General features: G+C 46.1%; 1 protein-coding gene across 2 annotated transcripts in view; it reads right to left on the minus strand.

Annotated features, from left to right (window-relative positions):
* EML1 (EMAP like 1) overlaps nt 1-23,876 on the minus strand; it is a 100,069-nt gene that overhangs the window by 70,287 nt on the left and 5,906 nt on the right. Inside the window, exon 1 of one of the 2 annotated variants that reach the window (XM_075615103.1) lies at nt 20,435-20,592. The exons of the other annotated variant lie outside the window; for it this stretch is intronic. Coding sequence (XP_075471218.1) covers nt 20,435-20,465 — 31 coding nt within the window. The 5' untranslated portion in view covers nt 20,466-20,592. Of the gene's footprint in view, nt 1-20,434; nt 20,593-23,876 lie in introns of those variants that run through there. 2 annotated transcript variants of the gene reach the window in all.

Raw genomic sequence — 23,876 nt, forward strand, 5'->3', positions numbered from 1 at the left:
AGCAAGTGATCGCACTGCCCATCTTTAGACTCCTCGCTGACCTTACCCACAGTTGCCAGACGTCTCGTATATATGAGATTGTCCCTTATTTCATTTGCTTGTCCCGGAAAGGTCTGTCGGGACTTATAATTGTCCTGTATGTTGGCACTTTGTCATGAAATGCGCGAACTTAAAATTACTGTAATAACAACGTAATACTTGAGTGTAATAGTTCCCTTTTCCCATAGACGTCCCCTTACTAAATTATTACAATAATAAAGTTAGGACACTGCCTATTCATCTCATAGTTCCATGAAACCCAACCCTGTTGGCGTTACTTTTTCAGTGCGCGTCTTTCCCCGCCCTCCCAAGAGCATAAAAAACAAAGAATACAGCGGCCAAGCGTGAGATACCGTTCAGCTCGAAGCGTTTGCAAATCATCCATCACTCATTATGACGTCGCACTTTCATACTGGATTTCGGCGCCCCTATTATAATGCACTTAAATGTGGCCACCCTTCGTCATCACCAACAGATGGCCTTATGTTGAACAGCTGTATATTTCTGGTGATTCTGTTAAAATAGCAAAGCGGCTGATCCACGCTCGTGCTTCCAATTAGCGTGTGGTAAAGTGGTAACAACGTGCCCTCCTTACAGCTGCTGTGTATAGGAGCCCTCGTAGCTCCTACAGGCTCCACCGAAGAAAAAAGCAACCATGCGGACATAGCAAGAAGGAAAAAACACAGAGAGCACCAAGGTAAGTAACATTGGTGTATTTAAGAATTAAAAAGGAAATAAGTAGAAACGTACAACGTCTTTGCTTCATCTAGTTTACAATCCAATTTTAGTACCGGATCACAAGGAGGTTAAGTGGCTCACAGACACAAGGAGAACCGACCCTGGGATCTGAACTTGGTTCACCTGCTTCTTGAAATCATCAAATGGATTTATCACTTGTTCTCCTAATAAACGATATGTTCCACTGGCATCCGCCGTGGGGCGGGGGTAGCAACTCCAGTCCTCAAGGGCCACCAACTGGTCAGGTTTTCAGGCTACCCGTGCTTTAGCGCAGGTGGCTCCATCAGTGGCTCAGTCAGAATGACTGAGCCACCTGTGCTGAAGCAGGGATAGCCTTAAAACCTGGCCTGTTGGTGGCCCTTGAGTACTGGAGTTGGTTACCCCTGCCGTAGGGTGTAAGAAGCAGTCACAGGAACTATGCACCTTTACAGTGCTTTAAACACATCCTTTATGTCCTAAACCAGGGGGGCTCTACTCCCGCCCTCAAGACCCCCCAACAGGTCAGGTTTTTAGGATATCCTTGCTTCAGTCTTCAACTGAGCCACTGATTGAGCCACCTGTGCTGAAGCAGCCTTCTACTGAGCCACCTGTGCTGACGCAGGGATATCCTGAAAGCCTGACATGTTGGTTGCCCTTTGAGGACTTGAGTTGGCCACCCCTATCCTTAACTATCAATGTTAGATGCAAGAAACTTTTCAATCATAATTGTTCAAAGCAGATTGTATAGCACTCTGTAATTACGTCTTACTCTGTTAAAGCCACAGTCTGCCCAGATTGACACAAAAAAAGACATTTTGTTGCATTTTTTTCTTCACTTCTTGCCCCTCCCAACGCTGTTTTTAATTTAAAAGTCTGATGCTATGTTCAGGTGATATAAGCGTTTGAAATATGAAGGGACTGAGGGGGTTAAAATGGAGCTCTCGCCAGAGCCCAGTGCAGTCTAAAGGTTTCCATAACAACATCAGATGTTGGGGGTTAAGGAAACATGTTTTTTAATACTAAATAACATTTTAAAAAGAAGCAGGACATGCTCAGGCGGCAAAATACAAACATTATTAGAAAAGACATTATGGAACTAGAGAGAGTGCGGAGGAGAGCCACCAAATTAATAAAGGGGATGGGCAATCTAATTTATGAGGAGAGGCTAGCTAAATTAGATTTATTTAAATTAGAAAAGAGGCATCTAAGAGGGGATATGATAACTATATACAAATATATTCAGGGACAATACAAGGAGCTTTCAAAAGAACTATTCATCCCAAGGACAGTACAAAGGACTTGGGGGCCATCCCTGAAGATTGGAGGAAAGGAGATTTCACCAGCAACAAAGGAAAGGGTTCTTTACAGTAAGGGCAGTTAAAATGTCGAATTCATTACCCAGGAAGATTGTGATGGCAGATACAATAGACCTGTTCAAAAAAAAGGTTGGACATCTTTTTAGAAAGGAAATATATACAGGGATATACCAAATAAGTATACATGGGAAGGATGTTGATCCAGGGAGAAATCTCCAATTCTTGGAGTCAGGAAGGAATTTATTTTTCCCCTTATGAGATATCATTAGATGATATGTCACTGTTTTTTGTTTTGTTTGCCTTCCTCTGGATCAATATACTGTAAGTATGGATATAGGATCAAGGATCTGTCGTCTAAATTTAGCAAAGGTTGAACTTGATGGACGTATGTCTTTTTTCAACCTAATCTACTATGTAACTATGTAACTATGAGTTAAACTCATACAGTATATATACTGTAGGCTTCTGTAGGGGATAGCACCGTTTATACAAGGAATGCTAGAAGGCAATTTAATTAAATACGGTGATGTCACAGGGAGACATATGGTGGGGTCAGACGGAATCAGACCTATTGACCAGAGATCACTTTGTGTGCGGGACTTTAATAGAGTAAGTGCTGCAAGATGTAATTAAATTGGATCAAAGCAAAAGCCGAGCGTCTCGGGTCTTTTGTCATTTAAGGAATATGTCAAGTAATATGCACTGCCATATTCCTGTGTTTGTTTGGTTATTTTCAGAAACAATAGATTAGGCATTTAGGGCTTTATTTAGTAAGCGGTGTTAAGCCACGATACATGTTATATCCCATTCAAGATCAACGGCAATGAGTAAATATGGCCCCAAATCACACGGGTAGCCACACTACAACCTGTATGCGATAAAACATTTGCCGTTTTATACAATCTCAAAAACGTAATGACATAAGTAAATAATATATTAATAATAATCTGAAACAAACAAAAAAAATGCACGTCCCATAGACTGCCCATTTTTCCAAAAGGAACCAATCCAGTAGATATAGAAAAATAGAACAAATCTGTATAATCCCATTTTTTGTTGCAACACAGCTGTAGTGTATTACTGTGCACGAATCAAAATAAAAATACCTAGCGAAATAAAAGGGGAATTTATAACAACTATATGACATACTGTACATTAAAGGGCTGATCTTTCTTTCTTAACCCAGCAAGAGCTCTACCTATTGGAAACCCACTCATTCAGAAATAAGAAAAGCTATCAATTGTGGCTCTTCGACTGAGTCACTGATTGAGCCACCTGCGCTGAAGCAGGGATATCCATAAAAGCTAGCCTGTTGGTTTCCCTTGAGGATTGAGTTTGAAATACCTGCCACTCAAGGGAACATTTCAAAATGAATCGCTCCAACTCATGACCCTTGCACCCTCGACTCTCGCCCATTCTGTTTAATAAAAACCACCCAGAATAAATACAAAACTGAAAAATAGGACCAGCTCAAGACATATGCCAAAAAATGAAGAGATATAGCTCATGCACAGGGGACAAAGAGGCGCCTGAAAACCCCGAACACAATATAATAACAAACATAAAAATAGTCCACAGCTCTAATGTAGCAAAATGTGCAAATTAACTTCGCTTGTTGGGCCATTCTAAAGACAGCAGGCTTGGGAAAGGAACATCGCGATCCGAAATGTTGCTGTTTGCTACAATGTTTATGATGTCTTTAGAATTGCCTGACAAACTTGAATTTCTTTGCGCTTTTTGCTGTGGACTCTTTTTATTTTTGTGACCCGAATAAATGCAGGACTCTTTGATTGGCTACAAATGGCCACAGCCTTTTATTAAACATAAACATCAAAACTCATGAACTTGGTCAGCAGGAAGCGCCACCCCATGAACCTGATTATGCTCTCCGCCTCTGCATGACCCAGTGAGCACTCATGGTTCGCGACACCTGGTATCCCTAGTAGGAGTACAGTTATAGGCCCGCCAGACCTGGCACAGACCCAAGAAGCCATCCTTTGGACCCCTCAAATTCCTCTAAATTATCCACTTGGGCAAAACTGAGCAGCCCGCACTCCTCCAGCGGTGACATAAGGAAGACCACCATCAACACCTTTGACCCTTACCCGCCATAACATAAAACATAACATTACCCAATAAACCTGAAACCCCAAAAGGGGGTGCGTGGGCACCTTTTTGGGGAGGTTGTCAGAGGACAAGCGAGGTAGGTCTTGAAGTGACATCCCCTTAAATAACCTTGCCCTGCTTCATCCTCCCCCAACACTCCATGGTCCCTCGGGCCAAGGGTCATGCTTTGCTTTCCCTAATTGGTCAGGTTTTTCTTTACTATAAGTAAATCCAAATACCACTTGTGAGCACATTCCCATGTTCTGACAGGTCTTCTGCAACCCTGCCTTTCCCCTTTATCTCTCAGCATACAGTGCTTCCATTGCAGCCAGGGATTCTGGGAAATGACAGGCAAATGGGCACACAAGTGGAACTGAAGCTAAAATGGAAGGAGATTATGTTGCTCTCATGCCGCCTAACAAAGGGTGTTATGCTGCACACCAAATAAAGAGAATATACATACAATTTACCGGTGCTGCTGGTTCAGTGGGTACCCGTCATGGTAATCCAGATCTGAGCTAAAAAAAAAAAAAAAAAAAAAGTAGAACCAATGCACTACGGATTTGCTGAACAAAAGAATTTATTTTAGCCACACAACGTTTTGACAGTGAAGGTCTTTATCACGTGACAGGCATATCTTGTGTGGCTAAAATAAATTCTTTTGTTCAGCAAAACCGTAGTGCGTTGGATCTACTTTTTTCTTGAGCTCACATGCCGCCCCCATGGTTTTGCAGTCGGGTTCCGTTATATGGGTTCTAGGCTTCTCTGCAGGTCCTTCTAACTCGAATTAGATCTGCTGTATATAAGCATGTATCCAAGAGGATGTTTCAAATGAACTGTGGAGGTCTCCACATTATCTTCCTCAGATGTGAGGCATGGTCTTGAATTTGCAAAATCATTACTTTTGTAATAAAGAAGAGACAAAGACATACTCGAGTACACAAAGAACAGACATAATCCGTGTTAATTTGCGATGCTTCAAAAATAAATGTCTGCCAGAGATAAATGCATAATCCTGGAAAAGGATATGTAGATGTAAGTAATGTTCTAGGAAAACGCCTAGTAAATATTATATATATTTGAATTGCCTTATTACAGTTTAATCTGTTCTCTATTATCTTGTAGGATATTACAAATAATAAGTATTTTTAGAGTTGATAAAATGTAGACTGAAGTCAATATGTTAGGCACAATGCAGTTTAGACACCAGCAATTATTCAGTGAACTAATTAAAATGCGTCTCCAGGGGTTACACGTAGCGAGTGAATAATCACTTGTTATATCACATGCTTTTAGGTGAATCATGTTAAACTAGTGTAGAGAATAACAGACTGCTCAATGTATTTGTCATGTCACAGTCTATCTTCTAAGTAAACCACCTCCTTATCTTCTATTTCTCTCGTCTTTTCAGTGGACAGATTCCTACAAACAATAAAATATAACCGTAAAAAAAGCTCCATTACCGTAAAAACAGATTGCGAACTACAGGGAGTCACACGGTCAGTCATTTACTAATGGACTTGGTAATCCTTAACTGTTAATTCTTAAAGGGGTTTAAAGATGCCCGGCCAGACGTTTGTCATTAAAGTGGCATTTGGTCCAGAATCTTCAAATCTCATTCATCTGCATCCTTTGATATAGGCAGCTGTGCTCTTCTCTCATCAAGTAGTCAATCATTACTGGTTTGTTAGTTCTATCAGTCGGCAAATTTGTGTCGATTAGGTATTGTCAAGTCCAAGGGTCCACAGGAGTGACATTTATTATTATTATTATTATTATTAATATTATCATTTATTTGAATGGCGCCAACATATTCCGCAGCCCAGTACCATGTGGGACGGAGGACAATAACTTTGTACAGTAGGGCCCCGCTTCTCGGCAATACGCCGGTACCAAGAAGGGGGCCGCCATGTCTGCGCATGCGCAGAATGGAGACGGCCGAGTTTGCGCATGCGCAGAAGGGGGAGCGGCCGAGGTCGCGCATGCGCAGAAGGGTAGGAGGCGCCTTTGCGGCGGCGCCATGGAACGGAACCCGCCGTATGAGCGAAGAGTACAGATATGTTAAGACAAACTGAGACGATATGAAGGAGGTCCCTTCCCCAAGGAGCTTACACTCTAGAAGCAGGGGAGCGGAGACACAAGGAATAGTGTGTGTGTTACTTAGCAAAGGTTTGGCTATCAACACCAGGACTCAGAATATGCTGTTCTATAATGAAAATAAAAGAAAGAGGTCAGGAGAGCGTTACATAGGCCTCCTTGAAAAAAGTTTGTCCTTGTTTTTTTAATGTTTTACATAGGATTGAAGCAGGGGGGTCTCCGAAGCTGAAACCCATTCATTTCAGCTCCAGGGAACCTCTGCTTCCGGAGATACCTCCCTAGGGGGTGCCAGTAGCCGCTCTGGCTTCCTAGCTGGGGTTCATTTTATGCAGCGGTTCAAAGCTCCCGTGTCCTGCGGGCCAATAGGAAGCCGTGATGTCATCCAGCGCAGCTTCCTATTGGCTCACGTGATGAGGGAGCTTTAAACTGCAGAGAAATACCGGCACCCCCCTTCGGAGGTAAGTATCTTGAGAAGCAGGGGGTCTTGGGGGCTGAAAGTAATGTGGTTCAGCTCCGGAGACCCCCTGCTTCAAACGTAGGTAATGACATAAACATTTTAATTATATATTTTTTTTCAAAAAAGACTCACTTGGATTACTCCTTTAAGGAACTTTGAAATATATCTACAGTATGGTAGGGGAGAGTCTGATTCTGTGTGGCAGAGAATTCCAGAGTCGGGGTGCAGCACGGGAGAAGTCTTGGAGGCCAGACTAAGGGGAAGTAATAAGGGAGGTGGACAAGCATAGATCAAAAGCAGAAGGTAGGCTCCGTGCAGGAGAGTAAATGGAAATGAGGTCAGAGATGGAGAGGAGCAGTGTTATTTATAGCCTTGGAAGTCAAAAGAATCGAGCACAAATACTGTTTGTATTAAACCCAGTGAACACACAAGTGATAAATAAAACATTTATACAACTGGAGATAGTGCTGCCCCAGAACGGACTCAATCCAAGTTCAAGTGAAGTAAGCAAAAACAGAAAACCAGGAGTGCAAATAAACCCAGATTTTATGGAAAAAAGGAGGAAAAACCCCACAGTGCCATAGTGTTTTCAACATTAAGTGAAAATGAAAAGATAATACATGTCTCGCTCACATTTTCCGTGAGTGGTAAAGGCCGTGCGGTTGTGATGAGTAACCAACTCGTGTGTAATTCTTCAGATACTCGAGACCGCGTCCCACAGAGCCAGGTGGGTAGGTTCAAGGGAACGAAATTCCCATATGTGAAAAATAGAGATGACACACAGATAGTGCAGGCTGCGTTATATAGGAATCAGTAAAAAGTAATACACTTACAAATAAGCTGTATATACCTGTTAGTATGTGTATTGGGCGGATGGAGTGGTTATTATGTGTATTGGGGGCTTAGGGCGCGTTTATAGTGGGAGTGTGTGCGCCTGTTGCCCGAGCGATTTGTGCTCATAGGGTTTGCGCGACAGGGAGGCGGGGCGGAGGCGTGAACATGACATCATGTGAGCGGTTCCCGTCATTGGCTGAACCGCCCACGTGACCTGGCCGTTATGCGAAAAGACAACATTATTTGTCTTTTTAAAAATCTGCCGCGTGGTCGCTTTTAATCGCTCGTGTGGTTACACGCACAATGGGCGGCCTCATAGAGAAGAGGTCTGTTGTTTGTGCCGCAGTGGGGGTGTGAGAGAGCGAGGAGGGGGTGTGAGAGCGAGGTGGGGGTGAGAGAGCGAGGTGGGGGTGAGAGAGCGAGGTGGGGGTGAGAGAGCAAAGTGGGCGTGTGGGAGAGAGCGAGGTGGGCGTGTGGGAGAGAGCGCGAGGTGGGCGTGTGGGAGAGAGCGAGCGCCATCACACCCAGTATAAACGCGGCTTTAGTGTGTATTGGGAGAGGCGGGTTATTGAGTGTGGGAGAGCGAGAGATGGGGGGGGGGTGGGAAAGAGAAGTGGGCGTGTGGGAGAGAGTGAGGTGGGGTTGTGAGCGAGGTGGGGTTGTGAGCGAGGTGGGGGGTGTGAGAGCGAGGTGGGGGGTATGAGAGCGAGGTGGGGGTGTGAGAGCGAGGTGGGGGGTGATAGAGCGAGGTGGGCGTGTGGGAGAGAGAGCGAGGTGGGCGTGTTGGAAAGAGCGAGGTGGGGGTGTGGGAGAGACAGCGAGGTGGGGGTGTGGGAGAGAGAGCGAGGAGGGGGTGTGGGAGAGAGCGAGGTGGGGATGTGGGAGAGAGAGCGAGGTGGGGGTGTGGGAGAGAGAGCGAGGTGGGCGCGTGGGAGAGAGAGCGAGGTGGGCGCGTGGGAGAGAGAGCGAGGTGGGCGTGTGGGAGAGAGAGCGAGGTGGGCGTGTGGGAGAGAGAGCGAGGTGGGCGTGTGGGAGAGAGAGCGAGGTGGGCGTGTGGGAGAGAGAGCGAGGTGGGCGTGTGGGAGAGAGAGCGAGGTGGGCGTGTGGGAGAGAGAGCGAGGTGGGCGTGTGGGAGAGAGAGCGAGGTGGGCGTGTGGGAGAGAGAGCGAGGTGGGCGTGTGGGAGAGAGCGAGGTGGGCGTGTGGGAGAGAGCGAGGTGGGCGTGTGGGAGAGAGAGCGAGGTGGGCGTGTGGGAGAGAGAGCGAGGTGGGCGTGTGGGAGAGAGAGCGAGGTGGGCGTGTGGGAGAGAGAGCGAGGTGGGCGTGTGGGAGAGACAGCGAGGTGGGCGTGTGGGAGAGAGCGAGGTGGGCGTGTGGGAGAGAGAGCGAGGTGGGCGTGTGGGAGAGAGAGCGAGGTGGGCGTGTGGGAGAGAGAGCAATGTGGGCGTGTGGGAGAGGGAGCGAGGTGCGCGTGTGAGAGAGAGAGCGAGGTGGGGGGGTGATAGCGAGGTGAGGGTGTGAGAGAGCGAGGTGGGCGTGTGGGAGAGAGAGCTAGGTGGGCGTGTGGGAGAGAGAGCGAGGTGGGTGTGTGGGAGAGAGAGCGAGGTGGGCGTGTGGGAGAGAGAGCGAGGTGGGCTTGTTGGGGAGAGAGCGAGGTGCGGGAGAGAGAGCGAGGTGAGGTTGTGAGAGAGCGAGGTGGGGGTGTGAGAGAGAGAGCGAGGTGGGCGTGTGGGAGAGAGTGCGAGGTGGGGGTGTGAGAGAGCGAGGTGGGGGTGTGAGAGAGCGAGGTGGGGGTGTGAGAGAGCGAGGTGGGGGTGTGAGAGAGTGAGGTGGGGGTGTGAGAGCGAGGTGGGGGTGTGAGAGCGAGGTGGGGGTGTGAGAGAGTGAGGTGGGGGTGTGAGAGAGCGAGGTGGGGGTGTGAGAGCAAGGTGGGGGTGAGAGAGCGAGGTGGGGGTGAGAGAGCGAGGTGGGGGTGAGAGAGCGAAGTGGGCGTGTGGGAGAGAGAGCAAGGTGGGCGTGTGGGAGAGAGAGCGAGGTGGGCGTGTGGGAGAGAGCGAGGTGGGCGTGTGGGAGAGAGAGCGAGGTGGGCGTGTGGGAGAGAGAGCGAGGTGACGTGTGGGAGAGAGAGCGAGGTGGGCGTGTTGGGGAGAGAGAGCGAGGTGGGCGTGTGGGAGAGAGAGCGAGGTGGGCGTGTGGGAGAGAGTGAGGTGGGCGTGTGGGAGAGAGAGCGAGGTGGGCGTGTTGGGCAGAGAGCGAGGTGGGCGTGTGGGAGAGAGCGAGGTGGGCTTGTGGGAGAGCGAGGTGGGCATGTGGGAGAGGGAGCAAGGTGGGCGTGTGGGAGAGGGAGCAAGGTGGGCGTGTGGGAGAGGGAGCGAGGTGGGCGTGTGGGAGAGGGAGCGAGGTGGGCGTGTGGGAGAGGGAGCGAGGTGGGCGTGTGGGAGAGGGAGCGAGGTGGGCGTGTGGGAGAGGGAGCGAGGTGGGCGTGTGGGAGAGAGAGCGAGGTGGGGGGGTGAGAGAGAGCGAGGTGAGGGTGTGAGAGAGCGAGGTGGGGATGTGAGAGCGAGGTGGGGGTGTGAGAGAGCGAGGTGGGGGTGTGAGAGAGCGAGGTGGGGGTGTGAGAGAGCGAGGTGGGGGTGTGAGAGAGCGAGGTGGGGGTGTGAGAGAGCGAGGTGGGGGTGTGAGAGAGCGAGGTGGGGGAGGGAGCGAGGAGGGTGTGTGGGAGAGGGAGCGAGGTGGGCGTGTGGGAGAGAGCGAGGTGGGCGTGTGGGAGAGAGAGCGAGGTGAGCGAGGTGGGCGTGTGAGAGAGAGAGCGAGGTGGGCGTGTTGGGGAGAGAGAGCGAGGTGGGCGTGTGGGAGAGAGAGCGAGGTGGGGGAGAGAGAGCGAGGGTGGCGTGTTGGGGAGAGAGAGCGAGGTGGGGAGACAGAGCGAGGTGGGCATGTGGGAGAGAGCGAGGAGGGGGAGAGAAAGCGAGGTGGGGGAGAGAAAGCGAGGTGGGCGTGTGGGAGAGAAAGAGAAAAAGAGAGTTGGGGGTGTGAGTTAAAGGGGGACGGGTAGGGGTCTCGCAACGCCGCTGACACTGGGGAGGGGGTGGCCCAGCAAACAACTGTCTGTGGCCCTGAGTACCGACACCTCTTCTTTTTTGTATAAAAAACGCACAATATACTGTGCATGTGTGTATGTGTGTGTGTATATATATATATATATATATATATATATATATATATATATATATATATATATATACATATATACATACAGTATATTGTGCTTTTTTTGTGTATATATATATATATATATATATATATATATATATATATACATACATACATACACATACCTGTACACTCTCTAGCAACAACAATTAAACGATACATTTTATATGCTGTATACTGTAGGATCCTCCCTGCCAAGGCTCCTGTTACTGTATGTCAGGCATAAGTTGAACTTTGGTCTATTTGCTTTCTGCTAATACAGCTCACCTTTGTCTCTTGTCTTTGTGTCAGCGAAGTGAATCTCTGACATATGCTAGAATTCTATGAATGAGGAAACATATCACACAGCTGTTTGTAAAGCGGGAAAGTTACCCTCACTCCTGTTAGGAACGGAGCATCATATTTTAAAAAGAAAAACAATGTTTGAAAGAGAGAATAGATCACACTTAGATTGTAAGCTCTTCGGAGCAGGGGCTCCTTTTCCTAATGTTACTTTTATGTCTGAAGCGCCAGTCAGGACCTTTGGTAAAACATTGAAGGTGCTTTATTTGACATCCGTCTAGAAGGGTCCACAGGTATTGACCCACATCACACTTGACAGAAACTCATAGCAAAACATAATACTCTGAACTCCCTCCCCTTTGTAGCCTACACTCTTATGCTGGGGAGGTACTTGGCTTGTTACCCGTAGCAAGGGTTACATTGGCAGTCTCCTGCATAGAGTCAGTGAGGCCTCACATTAAATGGGCCTGATCCAAACCCACACTTCGGAGTTACTAACACCGAGAACTCCTTGCTAAAAGCATACTTCCTCTTTCTCAATAGTGAGAGCAATCTCGGACCATTACCACTAGCGCTTACTGAAACAACAAACGGGGACAGGGCACGTCTTAATACACTTAGCTATACACTTAAACTTATATACAGGACTCACAGTGAGGATCCCAGTAGAACTCTGGTGAACCGGTTTCTAGAGCATCGGTTGAAGCTATATATACCCTTATACCTCCCTATGGTGACATCACTGGTCACAAGACATACTGGGGAGTGGCAATCCCTTCTGCAAAGTCATCCTACATCACATGATGGGGCAGGAGAAACCTCAGTCAGCCCACACAGTTATCCAGGGTTGCCACTTCTCCGGGTTTGACCCGGAGACTTCGGGTTTTAGGCACTTACCTCTGGGCTACGGGTTTAGACTATGAACCTCCGGGTGCCGCTGTGTCTCCAGAATTCTCCAGCAATTCCCCTGCAACTCCGTTTGAAGTTTATTATTATTTTTTAAAAAAGCAAATAAGAAATATGAGAATAAGGACTGAGGTACCTCCGTTTTGTTACCCCCACTGGGTCAAAGTGTTGTGGTGGTTGTTGCCTCTCTCATGGCGGAAGTTGGGGGGTAAGTGTGCTTATCTTTCCCCAGAGGGGCTCCGTACTTGGTAAAGCCCAGTGGGGCTGGGAGTGGTGAGTGGACGGGGCTCACTTAAACACGAGTTCCGGGGGAGCCCACTCGCATTAACAGCCGGGTCACGTGGGCCCAGCTTGGGTGTCACGGTTCAGCGGTTCAAGGACCATTGACCTTTAACCCTTTGAGCGAGCGCTCTGGCAGGGGTAGGGCTAGGGTTGCCAGGTGTCTAGTATTGAACCGGACTGTCCTGTATTTGGACTCACTGTCCAGTAAAAAATTAGAGGTAATACTGGACATGTATCTGTATACCAGTATTACCTCTCTGGACATAGTGACAAGACTGGCATTGGGGGGGGGGGGGGGGTGGGATTTCCCTGAGCAGGGAGAGAGCAGGACTATTGCTAGAGGGCTGGCCAGCTCCCTCTATCCTGATTGGCTGCATTACCCAGCATCAGCCAATCAGGAAGAGCTGTCAGGAGCCTGGGGGCGGGGATCCAAGAAGAGGAGGAAACAGCATGGAGCAGAGAGAGGTGAGAGGTGTGTGTGTGTGTGTGTATCGCGTCGCACCTTTCACCATTGTGTCCAGTATTTTTGGAGAAGCCACCTTTCAACCCTATACATAGCTACGTAAAGACCTGTGTAGGCAATTCATTTCAAAATGTACTTTTTGAAACATTTCACATACCAAATGTACAAAATATAATATTCATATCATTTGCTTGACTGACAGTGTGCACAGCGCTGTACATTTTTATTTTTTTTGGCAGGCAAAATAAGTCCCTCCCATGAAGATCTCCCAATCTAATTTGGTACTTGAGCTACAGAAAGACTTGCCCACGGTGACAAGATGAACGAACATCATATGAAGCATATTAGAATCAACCCTCATGCCATTAAATATCAATAAACATCTCCCACCTGTTTACCTGTTTAAAAGAGATGAAGGCCGTCTGGTGTGTGCAGAACCTACAGAAGACAGAGTCTCTCTGCCATGCATCATTAATGAAAAAGAAATGCAATACATGGAGCAGAATCGATGTTGTGCCAACATACAAAGGAATATTGGTACCCAGAAGGAACGCTCCTTAAATAATTGATGAGTTTTGCTTTTATCTGCGTGGAGGAATGCCAGAAAATCTTAGCAATCTGCACTAATGGAATATGGGAAGCGCTACTTACGGGAAATGACTTGGTCTGGTCTTTTAACCCCATTCATTACTGGAAACCCTTCCAGAGGTTCCTGAATATTTAAACCTGCAGCTCTTGTGAAATAATAAGGTTTTTTCGTCCTAATAATAATACAACTAATAATTATAATGTTTTTGGTGTAGCAACCTTATCCATAGGCTTTTATTAACCATTAGCCCCCAAAATGAACATATTGCACTATTATGCGGAGTACTGCTTTGCATTTCCAGAGATCCTGAACTACTTATTGGAAGATTTTTAGGGCTTTAGAAGGCATTTGGTGCCAGTGAATCTTAGCTAGGGTGCCCAAATGTCCCGGTTCAGCTGGGACAGTTCTGTTTTTTAGCCGGGACAGTCAGAGGTCCTGAATTTTTGGCCCCTGTCCCGGTTTTTCTCTGCGCTGGCCGCGCATGTGCTATCGGTGCTTGCCGGCCACTCGCTGGCCGCTCCGATCACGCATGCGCGCGAGCTGTCAACTAGCGCGGCCAACAAACGCTAATTGTGCATGCGCACTCGGCGCTCGCTGTTTGCGCAATCAATGCTTGCGACTGCATATCGACGCTCACGACTGCGCCTAGGTGACATTTGTGTCACCCTAATATTAGCAGATGTATTTATATTAGAGTTGGAATACTATTGTATAACCAGACATTAAAAAAATTGTGTTAAGTAGAAAAAGTGACAAAAAAACCCCACCATACAGTGTACAGCAAATAAAAACACCATTTGTGCATTTCAATGTCGACAGGTCTGCAACCCTGCCTTTCCCCTTTATCGCTACCAAACAATGCTACCCAGGGATTCTGGGTAATGACATGCAAATGAGTACAGTGCGTCACTCTTTTCTTTAAAAGCAGCAATACTACATGCCTGTTTTTTTTTTACCAGGAAAATCCACTCAGGTGAACATAACATACTGATATCAAAACATATTTCAGATAATAAAATACCCTGAACGATCTGTCTCCTCCTAGTGGTAATCATGATGCAGCGCACCTTTAGTTTACACAATGTAGGGATACATTTTTATTAGTATCTGTTATTTGTATGGCGCCAACATATTCCATGGCGCAGTACAGTGTGGGAGGGAGGACAATAACATTGTATGACAAAAGAGTACATATATGTTAAGACAAAAAGATAGAGGCCCCTGCCCTAAGTAGCATGTGTATGGAGCGGGGGGGTGGTATGTGATTCATCTGTATGTTGCGGGGGGATGTGATTCATGTGTATGGGACAGAGGGGGGCGTATATGATGCATGTGTATGTGGTGGGGGAGGGGCGTATGTGATTCATGGGGAGGGGGTGCATATGTGATGCATATGTATGGTGTGTATATGTTATTTGTATATGGGTAACCCCTTTTCCCCCACCCTAAGGGAGATTCGGTTCTTGTTACTGGGTGCAGCGCTGCTCACCTGTTAGTCTTACAGGATTCTGAGTGTCCTCCGGTGTTAGTGGGGATAGACAGGACAGGCTTTAGGATCGGTAGCTCTTATCTTCGGTGCAGCTCCACCTTTCCAACAGGGCCTATCGCAGATAGGTGCAATCCCTGCAGGAAAACCTCTTTCCCTCCCCCGGAAAAACTGCAGCCCCAGGCAGGAGTAAAACATAACGGTGGTCTTTATTCTTGTCGCACAGCATACCTCACAGCACACTGACATAACACAGCTACCTCTTCTCTGTGTCCCTGGAGTCTCTCCTTGTCTCCCACACTCCCTGGTGGAATATGGGGTAGGTGCTCCCCTGCGGGGGGGGAAGGTCTGAAACCAGGTCCCTGGTCCAGCACAGAACACATCCCACTCCCCCAGAGGGGAGAGGATGGAGAACACTGAATTTGGCTGCAGCCCCTTTTTGTTACCAGGGGAGGGTCCCAGGTCTTAGTCCTGGTGTGGGCAGTGTGACGGTAGGGGTAAATATGGCTGCAGGTAATAAAGGTTAAGTCTGCCATTACCCCTACCTGCCAGTAATACATTGGTATTGTATTATATGTTATGTGTATATATATGTCTTTGCTTTGTTCCAGCACCTCAGCAATCAGGGGTTAATATGTTTGTAGCAGAGTTGTTGCAACTTGGCCTGTGACTTTTCCCTGTATCCTTGTTATGTTGCAAATGTTTTGTTGCAGTTCTACCCACCAATCAGGGCCTGGGCATTTAGGCAGCACCTTCCTACCCACCAATCAGGGCCTGGGCATGTATGTAGCACCTGGCCCTGAGTGTTGCAATATTATGTTTTAAGTGTATAAAGAGGTGGGGAGGGAGGCCCCTAGGAGACTGAGCCTGCAGAGAGTTACAGAGGTGTTGCTGTGACAGGGAGAAACTGCAGTGTCCACTCCAGTGCTGGTCTCAGGCCTGAAAACCAGTCCTGTAGGCATTGGGCAAGAAGAGAGAACAGGGGAAATCTCAGCAAAGTGGTCCCTGCAACTAGGTATGCAGGGTATCCCCCAGTTTCCCCAGTTTGGTATTTGTGATGTTTTGGTGTTTTGTATAGTTGTGGATATACTTTTCCAATAAATTAATGTTATAAACTCTCATGTTCTGTCTGGCGATATTGATCCCTGGTATTAGTCCTGGTCCCCGTGACAGGCAGTACCAAGGCCTAAGGCATACACCTCCTGTCAGTCTATGGAGCTGTTTACAGCAGCAGGGCATAGATTTAGCCCTAACACTGCCTGCGGTGGTACCAGGATTTATGTGTTAGGCATGGAAATTAGTAGCCTAAGGGGTACCTGGCTACGTATGTGATTTGTTTATGTGATTTGTATACATGATGCATGAGTTGAAGGAGCGGCTCAGTGAGTAAAGACACCGACTCTGTATACAATGATAGTTTGATCAGGGGAACCTGGTTAAAATCCCAGGCTGAGTTCCTTGTGACCTTGGGGAATTCACTTTATCTCCCTGTGCCCTGTGCCTGAGGCACCAAACACTAAAAACACATAGATTGTAAGCTCATCTGGGCAGACAGACACACGGATATAATATACATTTTGGAAGATCATTGGTGAGGCCTCCATCCAGTAGATGGAGTTTGTGCGTTGTATATCTGGTGCATTGGCATGTGTACGGTGCTTGCCTATTGCATGGTGTGTACATGTGTAGCATGCGTCCATGTATGCTGTGTGGGCTGCTGGGTTCCTGGACCAGTTGGTTGGGCTAAAATTTGTGTGTGTTTCTTAGCACTTATCAGTTTCTTAGCTATTATCATCAGGACTCTGACTATACTGTTCTAGGATGAAAGTAAAAGATAGAAGTTGGATAGGTCTCCTTGAAAAAGTTTTATATGTTAATGGAGAGTCTGATTGTGAGTGGTAGAGAACGCAGAGTTGGGGTGCAGCGTGGGCTGCGGGAGTGAGAGTTAGTAATAAGGGACGTAGAACACGAGTACTTGGGTGAAATAATCATTGGCCCTTAATCAATATGCTGAGAACGGAACCACCTTGTGTGTGTTGGAGAAGAGTTCAGATCCAAATAAAAAGGGATTCACATATTTTCCTGTACAAAGAAGACCGCCAATTAAATGGGGACCATTATGGATATCTCTGAACGCCACCAGATTTGTAATAGTTTAGGTAAGCGATGGATTAGGTGGCCTGTTTGTTTCACATCAATTAAGTTCCATATAACTGCTGCCCGTGTATGCAGAGCATTGATCTCTCCTACAGCAGCTTAGGATGCAACACCAAGTTCAGTATTAACGGCAGATATTGTGAGTACTACAAGTGGGTTATCTTGGTAAATGGGTCGTATGAATATAGAAATCTACTTGGTTGATCATCACGAACTGCATTTATTTGACTCTTTTCATAACTTTACCATTTTGAAAATTCTTCAGTGGTTTTCTTCTTTGGACACATGCTCACAAAATAATTGCAGGAGCTTAATAACAATTTGACGCTAATTAATTCATTATTTGTCTCTGCTGCAATATTCTTTCTTCTGTCAGGTCTGAACTCTAAACTAGACTCTAACAAAAGCAACATGTAGTGGTTATTGAAATCTTTAATATCTGTTACGTTGGGGTTTTTTTTGTTTGGCTTCTGGGCCATTTAAACTGTTGAACAAATCTTTTATGATAAAATATGGGTCTGTAGAGCAGAGACGTTTTATGTATCGAGTCATAAAATGTTATGACAATCCCATTATACAGTAGGGCCCTGCTTTTCGGCGATCTGCTGATACGGTACCGAGAAGGGGGCCGCCATGTCTGTGCATGCGCAGAATGGGGAAGTCAGAGGTCATGCATGTGCAGAACGGGCAGTTGCTGAGGGTGCGCATACGCAGAACAAAGTTTGTGCGCGCCGAACGGAGGTTGCGCATGCGCAGAAGGAGGGAATTGCCAGTTTGCGCATGCATACATGGCAAAAATCGCCGATTCCGCTTTCCGACGATTTTCACTTTGCGGTGAGCCCTTAGAATGGAACCCGCCGCATGCCCGGGTCCCTCTTGAACACGTATGATAGGGACCATGTTATGTACCAGGAAATGTGCTCCCGGGTTTCTTCCTGGTATATAAATCTCTGCGTCACGTGGGCCAATAGGAAGCCGCAATCCAGCACCCTAGTAAGTATCCTGGGAACCAATGGTCACTGGAGCTGAAAATTATAACGGTCCATAAAACTAAGCAGTACAATTAGCATAATATTACACAGACATAAATAGCATGGCTGAGTTTGATTTGAATGTTAGGGGTCATAGACACTTTTCTAATCCACCAAGATGGCTTCTGACAGCAAATCCCAAATATTCAGCTCTTAGAAAGCTTACAATGCCTTGCAAACGCGTGTTATCAACAACAAAAACAAGGGAGTAGCATCCAAAAAAACAGGCCTACAATGTCAGCAGTATATAACAGTATATAATAAGCATGTGTGGCTCGGAATGTATTTTGTACTTGTGTGTGCGCATGTGCAAATCTCTCTCCCTCTCACCCTCCCTCCCAGTGTATTCTGTCTGTGCTCACGTACTGTATGCATGCGATCCTTGAAGCCTAAATGTGAAGATAATGCAGAAACTTCAGATAACTCAAAAAAGTATGGAGAGATGCATGCTGGGTATTACCCGAAGAGACAGGAAAAGGAATGACTGGGTTAGAGGTCAAACAGAAGTCTGTGACATCATCACAAGGGTGAAGAAATAAAAAACGGCAGTGGGCCGTACATACAGTATAGGAAAAGAAATGACCATTGTTGGACAAAGATGGTACTGTACGCCACTGGATTCCGAAGGATATCAAAAGATCAAGACCACAAGAAGATGAAATCAGAAAATTCGATGGAGCAACATGGAGAAGAGAGGCAACCGCAGTACCTAGAACAGTTGTTTTCAACCCTTTTTTGGTTAACGAACCATATCATTATATTGGTAGATTATGCAGAACCCCAACCCTCTCTAATAGTGTGTCTGAGATCAGATGCATTGTAAGGAACCCCAACCCTCTCTAATAGCACGTCTGAGATCAGGTGCAATGTAAGGAACCCCAACCCTCTCTAATAGCGTGTCTGAGATTAGATGCATTGTTAGGAACCCCAACCCTCTCTAATAGTGTGTCTGAGATCAGATACATTGTAAGGAACCCCAACCCTCTCTAATAGCACGTCTGAGATCAGATGCAATGTAAGGAACCCCAACCCTCTCTAATAGCGCGTCTGAGATCAGGTGCAATGTAAGGAACCCCAACCCTCTCTAATAGCGCGTCTCAGATCAGATGCATTGTAAGGAACCCCAACCCTCTCTAGTAGCGCGTCTCAGATCAGATGCATTGTAAGGAACCACAACCCTCTAATAGCAACTCTGAGATCCGATGCAGTGTAAGGAAGTGAATAGAAAACACAGATGGAGCATAGACTCTGCCAAACGGCAAAGTCCCTACAACAAGCACTCAGTGTCTGTATACGGGAAAGTACCCATAAACAAGAGGATAGGCGACAAAGATACTGGTTCTAAATGTGTTGCATAATGAGTTGGTTAAAAGAATGTATGTCATTCAGCATCCAGCAGTGGCCTGACAAGGGCTGAAGATTACTTTTTGGAATAAGCATCTATGTCTATCAGCACCCTTGTGTGTGTATTACAGTTATTGTATTTGCATGGTGTTTTGTATAAGTGGATTTGGGCAGTGGCCTTGTCAGCACTTAATTGCAGAGAGCACCAATACCCCATTTACTGCCAGAGGAATCTTTCAAAATTAACAAGGTTTAATGAGTACCACAGATTGCTACATTAAACACGTTAGTGCTGTTCAAGCCTGCAGAAGTGTATGACCCGTACTCTTTACCCCTGAAGTTCCTCATGATACAGATAAAATTAAGGGGCTAGTTAATGAGCGACTGGGGTAGAATTCAGTGGTGCTTTAATTAGTATTTTTAACACAATGAATTGCTTTATAGTAGGAGAAGTGGTTTAGTGATAACGTTACTATACTTGCAGTGGGTGCACCTAGTTTGGATGTCAGCACTGTGAGCTCTACAGAAAGGGACGTCACTGCCTCTCTGGCCAAGAAGGAGTTAATGACTAGAAACAATTCTCTGTGCACCACTGTACTTAATGCAGTGCGCATGTATGTACTGTATGTATATATATAATATTTATAATATATGTATGTGTATATATGTATATTATATATATATATATATATATACATACAGTACATACATGCGCACTGCATTAAGTACAGTGGTGCACAGAGAATTGTTTCTAGTCATTAACTCCTTCTTGGCCAGAGAGGCAGTGACGTCCCTTTCTGTAGAGCTCACAGTGCTGACATCCAAACTAGGTGCACCCACTGCAAGTATAGTAACGTTATCACTATCACTAAATATATATATATATATATATATATATATATATATATATATATATATATATATATATATATAATTGCTTCTATTCTTAAGGGGCCCAGAACGTCCTTCTGGGGACAGGGACCTCTATGTGCCAGTTCCTCTAGGCCTCTCAAAGTCTAACAGTGGCCCTGTTAGTAGAGTTATAGGACGCTGAAACGTGAGACAGTCCCACCCCACTGTGCAGCATACAGAGGTAAATATAAATCTGGCACTTACCCACAGTTATTCCTTCGCTGTCTGACATCATGAGAAAAGAAGCTCTTTTGCCCTCTACTCCGAGAAACACAGGAAAAATGATCGAACCCTTCAGTTAAGTCCAGCAAGAAAAAATACAGGCTTCTCCAGTTTCTGAATGTTACTCAGGCAAACAGCTGTGGCTTTGACTTTTCATTATGGGAGGAATAAGATAAGAATGTAGTCCCGAGCCAAAAGATTGTCCTGCTATTGGTGGGTATATTTGATTTCATCCCTCCCCCTAGTTTTCATCTCCGAGCTGCAGGCTCCCATTAGTCACTAAGCACACAAATGTAATATTTAGAAAAGGAGCTATTAAGACCGACCCTAAAGTTGTATTGACAAATTGTCTAATTACCAGCTGCTGTTCACTGGGACAGATGTTACCACTTTCCTGGTGATCATTACAGTAATGTTGGCAAACTCTACAGAAGAGGATGCTATATGATTACTTAACAACCAATTGAAGGCTGCACATTAGATAACAAGGATCTAGATCACAATAAAACACAGTGCCATATTTACTAAGCAGCACTATTCCTTCACACACCTGAATGGGCCAGGTTCTGGCACCGGAAGATGTCTTGCAGAAGAGCAACGCTTAGGACTGCCACCTTCATGGAAGGCTAACCCGGAGAATTTTTGCAATTCAATTTTTTGCATGTACAGTATTTATATATTAATTTCTCTCACCTGCGGCAGCGGCATCTCATCCTGCAAGGTCCAATCAGCATGGCTCTGCGACGTCCAATGCCGCGCGGTGCCATGACCACATGACATCGTGGTGCCAGGTTGCCATGACAACGGGATGTCTTATGGCTCCGAGGCGTCACGTAACGTCCATTGTCATGGCAACGTGACATCACGTAACGTCCCGTTATCATGCCAACGTGACACCGTGTTACGCCGTGATGTCACATAGCGTCCCCGTTGTCATGGCAATGCGCCTCCATTTAACGTTGCGGAGCCATGTGGACGGATTTGATAGGGGAAGATGCCGGTGCCGCCGCCCGGAGATCTTTCAGGTAAACCCGTAGCCCGGAGATACGTATCCGAAACCCGTAGTCTCCGGGTCAAACCCGGAGTGGTGTCAACCCTGGGAACGCTTAGCAAATATGGCCCTTGCTGTTTAGGTAAACAATGATTTTATCAGGGTCTAAAAACAAATGTAGAATGTTATATTTAGAGTACACATTACAATTGTAACCCCTTTTTCTACCAGAGAATAGTAGTCATGTGCATGAACTTTAACCTCTTTACTTTCTGAGGGGCTTGAAAGGTATGCAGAGCACTGCGTTGCGGGTCCCTCTACGGCAGAAACGGGTTATGATTTGGGATTTATTTTAGCAAGGATACATTCCACAATCAAAGAGATGTCAAACAAATAAGTCTTGGGTCAGGGTCAAATACTATGTTCAAAATCCATGAATAGGATCTTTCATATGGGATTTATAAAGGCCAAACAAGCACTAAAGGAGTTAAATAAATCCACTGGACGCGTAACATTTACACGAGTTTAGTTATCTAATACTACTACCCTTGGGCAGCAACATACCCCTTTATTGTTAGAGAGAGTTTATAGCCCACTGAATTGAATTTGCCTTCGGTTAACAAAGTCTCCATGTCTAGTAGGTTCCAATATCAATGGCAGACCTGTCCATCTACTCAAAACAGGACTCTCACTGATACAAGACGCACAGCGGCGTTAATACCTCGTTTAATAGTAGATTTGAGCTATTTTCACAGCTCATGTGGAGCTAATGGATGAGGTTTTGCTAATCTCCTCTAAACCCCTGAAAACTAATACTCGCTGTGCGAATGCTCCATATTGATCCAGTGACAATGATATGGCAACCAGGCACAACGAGCTTTTTAGTTCAGGGGCTCTTTAATACACCAGCGCATGACACGCAGAACAGAAACTGGAGAAATCCATAATGTACCCAGCACATCATACATGGTGTATGTATTAGACATGTTCCCGTGTGGGCTTGTATAACCAGACACTGGAGTCGGGTGACATAGCCATGTTAGTGCGATAATAAGATATGACGAAGGTCGATGTTTGTATTTTTGTTATCACGGTATTACTATCAGACATGGCATTCACTGGCGGTTGAGGATAGCGTTACCCCCCTGCATTGACCCCATTCTCCTTATCCCAATCTCTTATGTCCAGGGATAGGGCAAAGTAAGGTTTTTATTTTCAAATGTAGTTTATTTTAAAATGCTTTTATACTTGTTAAAAGTAATACCTTGCACAAGCTTTTTTTTTTTTCTTAACATTTATTATGAAAAAATGCATTCCTAATAATTAAGGGATTGATACCTGGATTTGTATTGTGGGCTTAGTGCTCTTTGCTATGCTTCCCACTAGATATTGATCCCGATAAATATCGTTATCATGATACATTTCATCCCTGTCTGTAACATTCCTATGTGCTGCGTACCGCGCGCTGTGCTGTAATTGTGACGCGTTCTGAGTTCCATTGGGAGAAAAGTGCTACATGAAATAAAGTTATTATTATTATATCGTCATTGTATAAAAGTTTTGGTTCCCAGACGCCGTGGGGTCAAACGTCACATGATTTCACAAAACACCGGACACCAGGTACGGGGAGGGAGGAGGGGGAGGGAGGAGCACGAGTAGGCAGGGGGGCACAGACTGGAAAGTTTGTGCCCCCCTGCCCTAGACTGTGAGTCGCACTTGACAATAGCTCCCTAAGCACAGCCGCAACCCTTCCGGACTTCTGTCCATAGTGTGTGGACAATGGTGACCACTTCTCCCCCTCCCTCCCCACTATCCTCCTCCCACACTTTCCACCTTCCCCCCTCCATTCTCTCACTCCCTCCCCCCCACACTCTCCACACCCTCCAATCTCCCCCTCCCTCCCACTCAAACTCCCCCACCTTACCCGCCCCACACTCTCCTCCTCACACTCTCCCCCTCCCTCCCCCCCAATCTCCTCCTCCTTCTCCCCCCACTCTCCCCCTGTCAACTCTACCCACTTCTCTTTTTTTGTATTATGTAAATGGTAGTGGTATATGCATGTATTTACAGTATGTATGTATATCTTGATTTATATAGCGCCATTCATGTACATAGCGCTTGACAGCAGTAATACACGTGACATAAGAATATAAAATAACATATAATACAAACACCACATCATGGGAATAAGTGCTTCAGACATACAAGTAAAAATAGAGAAAGGAGTCCCTGCCCCGAAGAGCTTACAATCTAATTGGTAAGTAGAAGAATGCACAGAGATAGTTGGAGGGCGTTCTAGTAAGTGCGTCTGCAAGGGGCCGTGGTTTATGCATGAGGTGTATAGTATTAGCCATGGAGCTACTCATAAGCTTCGGTAAAGAGTTGGGTTTTAAGGTGGGTCTTAAAGGTGGATAGAGAGGGTGCTAGTCGGGT

This window comes from Ascaphus truei, chromosome 9 (genome assembly GCF_040206685.1).
Source record: "Ascaphus truei isolate aAscTru1 chromosome 9, aAscTru1.hap1, whole genome shotgun sequence".
Classification (NCBI taxonomy): Eukaryota; Metazoa; Chordata; class Amphibia; order Anura; family Ascaphidae; genus Ascaphus; species Ascaphus truei.